Genomic DNA, 12,675 nt, shown 5'->3' on the forward strand with positions numbered 1-12,675 from the left:
TAAGGCAGGGGTCTTCAGTTCAGTTTAGATGCGTCTCTGATTCAAAAGAAAGGACAAGTATCAACAGAATGAACGGCAACAATTATAAACGAAATTGAATCAAAAGTTCCTTCAAAAGTAGCTGCAGTATGTAACCTTTACAACATGTTTATTACATATTTATGAAAGCATGAGACAGATGATCTGTGAACAGATCAAGCTCTTCCACTTCCTCTTATTGCCATCAGCAGAAATGTGCTGCTCCCAGTCAAAAACAACCAATCAGAGTCAGGAGGAGGGTCTTAGTTCAATATGCTAATGGCAGAGAAACAACTTACAGTTCCAGGAAAACTGCTTATTCGCCATCATCGGTGGCCAAGCAAGCTAGTCTGGCCATTCGTGGCAGAGTCTGTTGTGGGGAACTAGCTGTAGGAAAACAGAGAGCAGCAGGGAGGGTGTGAGCAGCACTTACACAAGAGTAATAGACAGCACTAAGACCGTCCTCCTGGCTCTGATTGGTTGAAACGCAGCTGCACCCTCCATGTGTGGATATTTTTAGTTAAAGACACATACTGCAGTTTTCAGATATGCTCACTGATGTGTGCAGAGTATTGCATCTTTTTGTAATGGTCTACAGTTTTCCTTCAAATAAATTTTGTTAGTTTTTCTACTTAACTATAAAATAAATTATTGAACACCTCAATTGTTTTTCCATATTTTACATTCTTTTGGGGGCCATTTGGTCATACGCTACCAAAGAAATCAAACATAGAAAGTAATAAAAATAAATTATTCAACAAGTGAAGGTAAAGATAAAAAAAAAATGGAATGACACATACATCAAATTTAATTACATGCTTTATGTGAAAACATTTTCTGGCATTAAAAACGTCAGGTTGTCTTTTTTGTGGAGAAGCTACTTATATGCATTGCTCTGCTGTGATGTTGACTCATTCTTCAGCACAAATTATTCACTCTGATCTTTGGTTCTTTACGTACATTTTCAAATTGACTTGGGCCTTTTTACAGTTTTGCTTTCTCTCGAACCAAGTAAGACTTTCACTGGCTGCGTGTTTGGGACTACTGCTCAGAAATCCACACCTTGTTTCAACATCAAATTTTCACCAAAAATGCCCCTGGTCATTTCTCCAATCATCCTTCCTTCGATTATATGAAGTCTGCCAGCACCATACGTGGTGGGCCAGCCCACACCATGATGCTCCCACCTGCAAACTTCACCTTTGGCATAGTGTTTTGGTGGTGATGTGCAGGTCTATTCTTCCTCCAAACATGATGTGTGCACTGAAATCCAAAGAGTTCAACTTTGGCCACGGGTAATTAGATTACATTTTTTAACAGTATTTAACTGGCTTGTTCAAATCTTTTGCAGCTTTTCCAGCCAACCTGAAGGGGATTCTTTGTTAGATAGTTTAGATAAATGTAGCCAATAAATGAAGGTGAAGAAAAAAATTATCTTGGAAAAAAAAAGGAACTGAGTGCAACGGTGTTGAGGAGAAACATTCAACATTTTTAAAGAAATTTGTAAAAACTGAACCAAAGTGCAAGCGAACAATACTTAGAAAATTGGCTGATTTTGATTGAGATTTTTATTTTCAAACAGTTACAGTATGCCAAAAGGTTTGTGACAGATTCAATCAGCAGGAATGATGGGTTCAATCAATCAATCAATCAAATTTTATTTGTATAGCACATTTCAGCAGCAAGGCATTTCAAAGTGCTTTACATAATTAAAATAGAAACAGAAATAAACAGAGAGAAAGAGATTAAAAAAATAAAAATAAAAAAAACAAAAAACATTACATCATTACATCATTAAAACGTCGAAAAGAAAGAAAAAGAAATTAAAAACATTAAAGACATAAAAACATGGAAGACATCAAAACCGGCACTCTAACCCTAATTTAGCCATAAGCAACTCTAAACAGGTGGGTTTTAAGTTGAGATTTAAAAGCACCCAGTGTTTCAGCTGTTTTACAGTTTTCTGGAAGTTTGTTCCAAATCTGTGGTGCATAGAAACTGAATGCTGCTTCTCCTCGTCTGGTTCTGGTTCTGGGGATGCAGAGCAGACCAGAACCAGAAGATCTGAGGGGTCTAGACGGTTGGTACAACAATAACAGATCTTTAAGGTATTGTGGTGCCAAACCGTTCAGTGATTTATAAACTAACATCAGTATTTTAAAGTCTATTCTCTGAGCTACAGGGAGCCAGTGTAGGGACTTTAAAACTGGTGTTATGTGCTCTATCTTCCTGGTTTTAGTGAGAACCCGAGCAGCAGCGTTCTGGATCAGCTGCAGCTGTGTGATTGATTTATTAGTCAGACCTGTGAAGACGCTGTTGCAGTAATCAATGCGGCTAAAGATAAACGCATGGATGAGTTTCTCTAGATCGCGCTGAGACATAAGTCCTCTAATCCTGGAGATGTTCTTCAGGTGATAGAAGGCCGACTTTGTGACTGTCTTAATGTGGCTCTGAAGGTTCAGGTCAGAGTCCATCACTACTCCCAGGTTTCGGGCCTGATCGCTGGTTTTTAGTTGTAATAACTGAAGCTGTGCATTGATTGTGGTTCGCTCCTCTCTAGGTCCAAATATAATAACTTCAGTTTTGTTTCTGTTCAGCTGGAGAAAGTTTTGGCACATCCACACATTGATCTGTGGATGTGCCAAAATGGTTATGGTTGTGCACCATAAACTCTTTTTGTGGACATAGATATCAAATTAAGGACATGTAACACTAGTAGATGTGTAATAACATCATTTCTAAATTAAAACAACTTTCAAAGTCAAACTTAAATCATTCCAAATGATTTATAGCTAAATCTGAGAGGCCCTTCCTGGTTTGGGGGTCACTAGCAACAAGTGTTCTTATGGTTTAAGCATACAGAATCAAGTAATTTACCTTAATAATCTGTATAAAAGTTTATCACTGTTACTTTAATTTTCGTGTCTCCAGAGACTGCCCTCTGGGCTTCAGGCTCAGCTGCTCTCCGTGGTGCTGAAATTTCAAAAATGTAAATCAGAGCCCATAAACCAGAACTTAAGAGAGAAAAATACCAAAAATATTTGGAAGCAGTTGCTAAATGTCGCCACAGTTCAAGCTTTGTGAATGTCTCCCACACTCTTAAACAAGCTTTGCTTCTCAGCCCTCTCTTTGTGTTGCCTTTTCCATCAACCTGGTTCGTTTTGCTTTGGTAAGGCAAGCTGCTTCAGTGATGATATTTTGTGACCTGTTCTTGTGAACATTAATGACTGTCTGCTGGACAACTGTCAAAACAGCATTCCTCCATATCTTATTTAGGCTATAATGTCCCAATAACATGACATTTCTACATGGAAAGTCAATTTTATCGATATTAAATTCAAATTCAAAAATACGTTATTGATCTCAAAGCAAAATTGAGATCAATAATTATCCCAGTTGTGGCTCAGTGTTGACTTTTCATTAATTTTGAGCCATAATTATCAAATTTAGATGACATAAATACTTGAACTATCACCATTTGTGAACTGGATATAATGATGAGTTTCATTTTTTTAATGAATTACTAAAATAAGCTCACTTTCTCATGATAGTCTGAATTATTGACATGAACTTGTCAATTCCAAACTTATCTTCCTCCACAGACCCTTAGATCAGCTGACCAGCTGCTTCCCCTCCGCCCCCCCAAAATTAAGAGTCAATGGAGATTCAGAGTAGATCTGGCTTTTTCTGTTTTGGCTACTAAACTTTGGAACATATTTTTTTTAATCTATTTTATTATCATGCAACACCTTGGGCAAACTTGCTGAATGTGCTTCACAATAAATTAGATTAGTACAAATTTAGACAAGTGGAGTTGTAGGAACTGGGTATTATGTAGCCCGAACACTAAAGCATCACAATATCCTCAGGAAATATAGGAGAATGTAGAATAATTCTCACGAGAAGGTGACGTAAATTAAGACAGAAGTCATTAACAAGCTCAAAAATGTACAAGTACCCCTTTATGCATGTTTCCTACCTACCTGTTACCATGTTCAAGCAAAGCCTGCAATTCTTCTCCTCCACCAAAGTGAGGCGTCGTTCACCACTTTACGTGTTGACATCAGCGGCACAACGTGCGGCGCCGATCTTGTGCGTGTGTCTCTCGGCGTGCCACGACTCGCCGTTTCTGGTCCATCTTGGGAAGCAGGCAGATGCAGTGTTGTGTGCTGCTAAAGAAGGGGCCATCCGAGCGTCGCGGTCCATGAGTCCTCCGCCTCGTCTCGCCGCCTGCGTTGCGCTGTCTAGGTTGTAAAAGGCTCTCAGCCCCGCAGACGGAGCTGCGGTGGGGGAAAGAAAGGTAAGGTTACAGCAGGAAAGCCACGGTCTGTGGGAACGAAATTCTGTGCGCGTAGTTGCGATTTGGGTTATTGTAGCCGTCCTGTCGAAGTGCCCTGACGTGCGACCAAGCCTATGACAGCGCTCTGCAGAGTTTCCAAAGCATGACATCTCAACATATGGCCGATCCGGAGCAGCGACGGAGCTGTCTGTCGTCTGGAGCGTCGCCACGCAGCATTTCAGTGCTGGGATGTATAGGGCAAAACTTTTGTGAGCAGATTACGGGGGGCTGGCTTCCACTAACTGCGACAGCACCTTATTACTGAGACAGAAGCCCGTTTTTGGATCCGAATGGAAATACTTTTTGTCCAACCATTAAAAAAAAAACAAAAAAAAAACACCTCCATAAATATTAGGTGACCCACTGACAGCATGTAAATGAGTTGGTAGGTTGTTCGTATACTGGAGCAGTAAATGAATCAGCCAGCAAGGAAAGAAAGCGAGGAAGAAGGGAGGGGAGGGAGGAAGGGGGGTGGGGGGGATGCAGGGTCTATGAAACAAATATGTTGACCAGGTTTTTGGATCTCAAATTCTGCTGAAGTTTGGTGGTTTCCTTGCCCAGTTTATGTGCAGTGAGCAAAACGTCGCGACGATCATAAAACCGAAGTTATACGCTTGAGAAACGTTAATTACACAACAATTAGACTAATGTATGTCACAGTTGTCTTCTATAAATAAATAAATAAAATAAATAAATGTAAAAAAATAAAATAAAATCCCGCTTATTGTATAGGCTATGTAAACGTTTAAAAACAATACACGTATTTTTTAAACTAAAATAAATAAATAAATAAATAAATATCTGATGCCTTGTCATAATTAACAACTTTTCACGGAAAGTATAATGTTTCATTTTATACCTGCTTCACGGATCATTCTTGGACAACATCCAGTATAAAACGAGCACGTTTTCGCACTCTAAAATATTAATACGCTACGTAATATATTAGAATGGGATTTAGAAAGATGCAGATATGAAAAGCTAAGGTTAAATAAAGAAATGTAACAAAAGAAAACTGATCAAATCTCTCTATAGGCCTTCAACATACAGACGCAGCGCATCTCTAAATTTTAATTCAGACATCGACTTATTAATTTATTTTACTTACTTGCATAGACTTCCATTGATAAAAAAATATACAAATCAGCCATAACTTAAGATGTTTATAATATCAGAATTTTTATTGCTCTGAGTAGCAAAAAATAATTATTTGCTCTTAAAAATATTTATTTTGTGTTTTTTTTTTTGTGATTTTGTAATTTTTTAAAAATTTTTTGTTTAATATTTTATTCCTCATTAACATTTTTTTTAAAAAACAAATGTTGGATATAAAACTGTGAAAAAAGTTTCATATCTAAGCAATTGGCAGTATTATCTGGATGTTACCTTTCGCATGGACCTTCAAAGTACCTTTGGAAAGCGTACATAAATATTTCCTTTCAGCAGAAAATACTGATTTACTCTTTTATGACATGGCCTTCAATGTACGCAAAATTTTTGATTGCTATGATTATTAAAAGTAACTTATATTAACAGATAAATGTGAAAAGGAGATAAAAAAAAGAGGAGACCATGACCATATAGTCAATGTTTGAGCCAAAAAAATCATCACGTTTTTAAAATTTATTTATTAAATCATTTTAATCTCCTGTGTCGGTGCTCACACACTTCATATATTTTATTTAACTCAGTGAGTCGGCCTGTTGGCGATGTGATCTACTATTGTTGTCCTTTGTTTTAGTCTTAGCAATGAATTTTATTTGAACAAGAATTGAAGCACGGCAAAACATTTGCTTAAAAGTGCATTTAAAACACATTTAAAATATTTCAAATAAAAATGAACAAACTGTTAATCATATGGTGGACCAGAAACAGCTAAATGTATATTTTTCAGCCTAATATTTTTATTTACGGTAGATGCTTTTATTAGACTGGCGGAAAACGACGACTTTCCCCTTTAAAAAATTATATACTTCAATACATGCATTCATTGTGTGTTATTTTACATTTTTAGTTATTTGCTGTTTCGTTTTATTATAAAAGTTGTATTTGTTCTAGTTGAATAGCTGGTTGCGACAGTGTGCAGAAAAAAATGTGCTCCAGTTAATACGCGTCCTTCGAGAAAGCGGGCAGAACAGCTTCTATTATCTGCAGATTTTTTTATTTATTTATTTTTAGTTTTATTTCTTGTGTGTGCTATGAAGGAGATACGTCGCCCAATTAGCTAGTTTAGACAACAAATATTCAAATTACTTATCACTCTGGTAACAGATTTTGAATATGAATACCTTCATTCAAAGTTGACCGCGCCTTTTGGCAAATGTGACTTAACTATGACGAATGCGATTGATCGTGGTTCAACTGCACAGCAGGGCGTGTAGTCTCACTCAGCAGACATTTACAAAGATCTGCCACCTGATTCGTGAGTCTGCAAAGCCCGCATGTATAAGTATATGGCTCGTAAACGATGTGCGGCCAATCAGCGGGGAGGAGAGAGGCCTCTGTGGTAATTAACGTGCCCAAGCAACGTGGCAACAGCCAATATCAATACGGCGGCAGGCTATGTTGGCTTTAAAGTAAATATTAAAATAAATAAGTTTTTTTTTATTTACCAAAGCGCGGGTTGAGGTTACAAGCGTACCATAACTGTTCAGTTTAAAATGGAGGGGCACCTGAATGAACGCACCGAATCAGCCTGTCGGATTCTGCTCATTTCTTGCTTTGACTTGTTTTTAGAGAAAGTGACTTAATGACTCACTATAGCCATGCCGAGATCATTATGGACATGTCTAAAGATTCCCTAATTATAAAATGGAGAACATTTACAATTTCATAATAAGTCATCCTGCTGACTCTTTACTGGAAAAGAGAAGTGGGTCTAATCTGTTTTGCAGACACAGAACGCCACATCTCTGCCGCCAGAAAACAGACATGTTTGGACTGACGACATAATTTTATTTATTTATTTATTTATTTACTTATTTAATTTAATTTTTTTTTCTTTTGCCTTAATGTGCCCACAGGGTATCATGAAACGAAAACGCGATTTAAAGAAACAGCCTTGAGGCAATTCCAACCTTTGATATGATTTTGAAAAGACTTTAAAAACACACATTATATATATATATATATATATATATATATATATATATATATATATATATATATATATAGTTTCGTGGCATATATTTTAGCTAGTTAACTACATACAATCAAATGCTTTTCAGGTAATAATCAGCATTAGAAAAAGAAAGTGGGGTCTTCCCACAAAGAAAAAGTACCTGTTCTTTCGTCAAGTTTCCTGAAGATTCGAAACTGATATTAATCTGTGGAATTCGTAAGTTTCGTTTCTCTTGAAGCGAAAAGATAGCTCCTGACATTAGGAAAACACCGGGTGATGGAGAACTCAGCAGCAGTATTCGATCTGCATTAACGCACCCTCCCTTTCCCTTTCCTCGCTGTTTTATACCTCTGTGTAGATCTCGCGAGAGCTCCGAGCACGGGCTCAGCTGGCCGTGGCTTTGCAGCAGACGGAGGGAGAAGGCAGGCGAGGCAGGCAGGCAGCATCATGGCGGACAGAGACAGTGGAAGTGAGCAGGGAGGAGCGGCCACGGGCCCAGGCTTCGGCTCCATGCACCTAGCGGCAGGAGGGGCGGGCTCGGCCTCCGGGCTCCAGCATGAGACGCAGGAGCTGGCGTCAAAGCGGGTCGACATCCAGAACAAGCGCTTCTATTTGGACGTTAAGCAGAACGCGAAGGGCCGCTTCTTGAAGATAGCCGAAGTCGGGGCCGGCGGAAACAAGAGCCGCCTCACTCTCTCCATGTCCGTGGCGGTCGAGTTCCGAGACTACTTGGGGGACTTCATCGAGCACTACGCCCAGCTGGGACCGAGCAACCCTGGGCTGGTACAGGACGAGCCCAGGCGGGCGCTGAAAAGTGAGTTCCTGGTCCGGGAGAATCGGAAATACTACATGGATCTGAAAGAGAACCAGAGAGGACGGTTTCTGCGGATCAGACAGACCGTTAACCGGGGGCCCGGGTTGGGTTCGACGCAAGGCCAGACGATCGCTCTGCCCGCACAGGGACTTATTGAGTTTCGCGACGCTCTGGCTAAACTTATTGACGATTACGGCGTAGAGGACGAGCCCGCGGAGCTGCCGGAGGGATCGTCGTTGACTGTGGACAACAAGCGGTTTTTCTTCGACGTCGGCTCCAATAAGTACGGCGTGTTTATGAGGGTGAGCGAGGTGAAGCCCACCTACCGCAACTCTATCACGGTGCCCTACAAAGTGTGGTCCAAATTCGGGAATACTTTCTGTAAATACGCCGAGGAGATGAAGAAGATCCAGGAGAAGCAGCGGGAGAAAAGGGCATGCGAGCTGCAGCAACAAGAGGAGATGCAGGCGGACGATGGGGACGAGGATTGATAATAAGAGAAAACGTGCAAGAGTAATGAAAAATAACAAGAGAATTAAAGTAAAAACTCTACTGTATAAAGAAAGAATCTAAATATTTTAACTGTAAAGGTTTAACTCCAAGGGAGCATCACTCTCAGTATAAGAAACCACAACCTGACAGTTATGACATGTTGTCACTCATCGCTGGATGTTACCCCACTTATCACCATTAATACAGTAACAGGCTGCTAAACAAAGTAATAACATTATATTTGAACGTTGATTCCTACTTGACAAACAATATTGAACGGAGTGTTTATTTCCCTTATTAACAGAGAATTTTTGTACCAGTTAAAGCTATTGTTAAAAAAAAAAAGGAGGAAAAAAAAAGTGTTTGCAATGTTCAAACGGAAATATGAGGGGGGGGGGGCGGGGGTCCTTTACATGTGAGCTAATGACTTCAGCACAAATTGGATATTTTAATTTTTCAAACAAAACAAAAAAAAAAACACAAAACAAAATTCCAAATGTAAAAGGTTGTCACATGTACTTGCCATCCTATTTACCTTTACCTGTGAGTAGAGATGTGTTTACACATAAATCATATATGAGGGCTAGGCCTGCTATGGAAACTGGTTAGATGTCATGCAGTATATTTAACAAAAAAGAGGAATATATAGGCATTTTCATGAAATGAAATAAGTGCTATCCTTGTGTGCAATATGCATTTCAGATAAATCGATTTATATTGAACTGGTCAACAGTTGACATGGCCGTTGCTAGAGGCATTCAAAGAAATATAGATATTGTAATTTTTCTTTTTTGTTTGAGTTGAAATTGTCGCCATGCAGATGGATATATTATAGACTACCTTTGTGTCTCGTTGTTGATGCAATGTGGTAATTATAAAAGGTACGTTACGTGTATTTGACGGAGGACATGCAGTGACAACATGTAGCAATTTGCCCTATTTGCAAGTTATTTAACGAGACAGACGCCCTTACACGTGAGCTGTGCTAATCGGCCCAGTTAAATGCAGAGACGCATTGAAATGAGTGGAAATGGAGATGCACCGATCACGATTGATGGTTTTCTTCGAAATCCAACCAGCCAATTCTTTTGTGTTTATCACAGTCTGTTAGAAATTGAAGGCATTATATTTTTTTCTGATGTCTTTTAGATGTACTTTTTAAAGTGTTAAAATTTGTCGATGCGTTTTTTTTTTAAGCATTTAGAGAATGGAAAAGCTCCCCCCTCTAACACCCCCGCATTGTTTGACCTGCATATAACCGATCAGAGTCGATCACGGCACAGTCGTCTGATTCCGATGGATTGTTTGGTGCATCTCGACCCTAAAAGTTACTTTTTGTCGACATGTTTAGTTTTTAGAGATGCACCGATCACTTTTTATGTCGGCCAGTACCGTTTAGTGATTTTCTGTAAACTCCGACATGCGGCTGTTGAACAGACTCCAGATTGCAACATGCGCCGTTAGCTTTTGGTGAGGAGAGAGGTCTGGGTAAATGATCGGTGCATCTCTATCTGAAAACATCTTTTCGTGATCTTGTGCAGTCGTAAGAGTCTACATGGTGCCAAGGAGTGCTATTGCTGCATGTTAACCTGCACTACATGAACCGTTTCATTGAGACGAATCTCAAGTTTGAGTACTTTATCCAAAAGGCTTCGGCATAGTTAAAGCAGAAATGGTAATCAGAATATCACCGTTGGTTTAGAAGGAGGGCCCCCAAACCCTTAAGGGGAGCACCTGGCTCAGCTGAGGAGGAGGAAGATGATGATGGGGGGGGGTTTAGTCACCTGTTGGTGGTTCTCCAACTTTAGCCCTACGCGTTTAAGGCCTGAGGGGTTACTTTGGATGCACGCTTGCAGCTTTACGTCAGATTTGGGATTGGAGGCAGTCTGGTCTATTTGTAAATATTCGGGCTGCCACTTGTTAAAAAGACTGGTTCTGGAACCAGTTCAGTCGCATCTCATAGATGTTCGATAGCAGTTTTATAAACTCTTCTGTCAGTGAACTCCAGAGAAACTGGCAACAATCAGATTATTTCAGATTTACCTCATCATTGAATCAGACGATTGCTCCCGCCTTCCAATTGACTGGAAACCAGCAAAACTAGACTGTCCTTTTCCTTGACCACATTATTTTTTTCGGGAGCGTCCGGATTAAAGCCTAAACCACACCTGTACGAGGGAGCGTCCACTTTTCAGCATGTAAAACAACCTGGTGCCTTACACACTCCGCATGCTTACACGCTGGCCTGGTGCTTTGGATTGCAGTTTTAGCTTTTCTTTTTCATGCTTCTTCTTCTTCCAGTTTTGTCTCGGCCCCCTTGTGTGCTAGCGCACGACTCGTGGTGCTAAAAGGGTTTGCTACAAATCCTGGGAGCAGAATTCTCAACTCTCTTTCTGCTACCTTCCTTTCTTCCCTATATAACTCCTTTGCCATCCCCTTTTTTAGCCATCCAGGCATCGGCCTACATGTAAACATGGAAGGGGGTGGTCACCTCGATGCAAGACGATGCAGAGGAGCAGGCTTGTGTCTCGCTGAGCGGGGGATAATTGTGTGAAATACGACCTCGACGGTAAGCCCCCACCCCACTTAAATTGCTAATTTTCCAGCTAAAATGGTTAAGTGGTGGTTATATGTGACAGTAAACGGGGAGTAGCAAACATAATTTTTTTTTTTTCCCCCTCTAATTTAAATGCAACTCTACCTTTTCAGCATTATTCCACTTTATTTGTGATTTTTGGAATGTTTTTTTTGCCCATAAAAGAAAGAGATATATCTATTTTGTTTTCCTGTGCAACATTTCATCACTGTGTGCAATATCATATGTGCCAATGGTGGCAATATATGTATATCAATTAAATAGATGATTATAATTTGAAAAGCATGTGACTGAATTCCATGTGTTTTTCTCATGAAGGAGTCGTACGCCTTTATTTGCACTCAAAAGTTTAACCTTGGAGAGAGAGAGAGAGAAAAAAAAAGCGGAAACCAAGGGTCTTAGCAGCCTGTTGGGTCAAGCAGTTCACTTATGTACTTTAACTTGAAACAGAACATTGTCACTGCAAAAGTGCCCCTCTAAGAAAAGGGTTGTGGGTTGTTGAAGATAGACTTTAAACATCCAAATGGAGGTTGTTTTTGTTTTGGGGTTTTTTTTCTTTGTTTTTATGGGAAAAAAAAAAGAAGAAATCTCCATTTTTAGCTTTAAGCTAAGAAAAGGTGCTTCAGTCTAATCCTCATTAAGATGTATGGTGAACTGTCTTCAGTGGTTGTTGTGTGTAGCACTTTGCTTTTCCCAGGTTAATGAAACGCCTGACCAATACTTGTTTAACAATGATCTCATCAAAGAATGTCGTTCTCTCTCTTATGTTGCCTCTTTTTTTTTTTTTTGTTCAGATGATATATATATATATATATATATATATATATATATATATATATATATATATATATATATATATATATATATGATTTGCTCATTTGATGCATTAAGTATAATTTATGTACATTTAACAAATTTAAAAGAAAGAATAAATTTATTTCTCCCACTCAGGGGGAAACTACATAAAATAAAATAAAATGTATGTCTTTTTTTTTTCCCCCTCCATGTTTTGTTTCCTGTGCAGGAGGGTTGGGGAGCAAGAAAAAGTTTATTTTTGATGTAGTGTTGTCTACAATGTCTGAATCTGCGTTTGCAATGATACTAATTACTAAAGCTTAATTTTACAGCCTCCAACATGCAAATCTTTCAACTATTTAATGACTTATGTCTTCTTGGAAAATTTCAAAGTACTGTATATGTAATAAATGCCAGGCTGTAAAATAAAGCATTACTTTGTTCTCTAATCATCTGGACTGACTGGGATTTGTGGTCCTCTGCATCAATCACATTTCTGT

General features: G+C 39.1%; 1 protein-coding gene and 1 long non-coding RNA gene across 2 annotated transcripts; one reads left to right on the plus strand and one right to left on the minus strand.

Moving 5' to 3' along the window:
• Window positions 1–1,568: 1,568 nt before the first annotated feature.
• Window positions 1,569–4,139, minus strand: LOC145554836 (uncharacterized). Its single transcript, XR_014090849.1, has 2 exons — window positions 4,002–4,139; window positions 1,569–2,991 (listed from the first exon to the last, which is right to left on the minus strand). It is a non-coding gene; the product is annotated as an uncharacterized LOC145554836 (long non-coding RNA).
• A 33-nt stretch (window positions 4,140–4,172) lies between these two features.
• On the plus strand, window positions 4,173–12,624 carry puraa (purine-rich element binding protein Aa). Its single transcript, XM_008427060.3, has 2 exons — window positions 4,173–4,318; window positions 7,837–12,624. Exon 2 carries the CDS (start codon window positions 7,926–7,928, stop codon window positions 8,781–8,783), a length of 858 nt encoding a protein of 285 aa, XP_008425282.1. The 5' UTR covers window positions 4,173–4,318; window positions 7,837–7,925; the 3' UTR covers window positions 8,784–12,624.
• Window positions 12,625–12,675: the final 51 nt, after the last annotated feature.

The sequence above is a fragment of the Poecilia reticulata genome, chromosome 14 (genome assembly GCF_904066995.2).
Source record: "Poecilia reticulata chromosome 14, P_reticulata-male-v2, whole genome shotgun sequence".
NCBI lineage: Eukaryota > Metazoa > Chordata > Actinopteri > Cyprinodontiformes > Poeciliidae > Poecilia > Poecilia reticulata.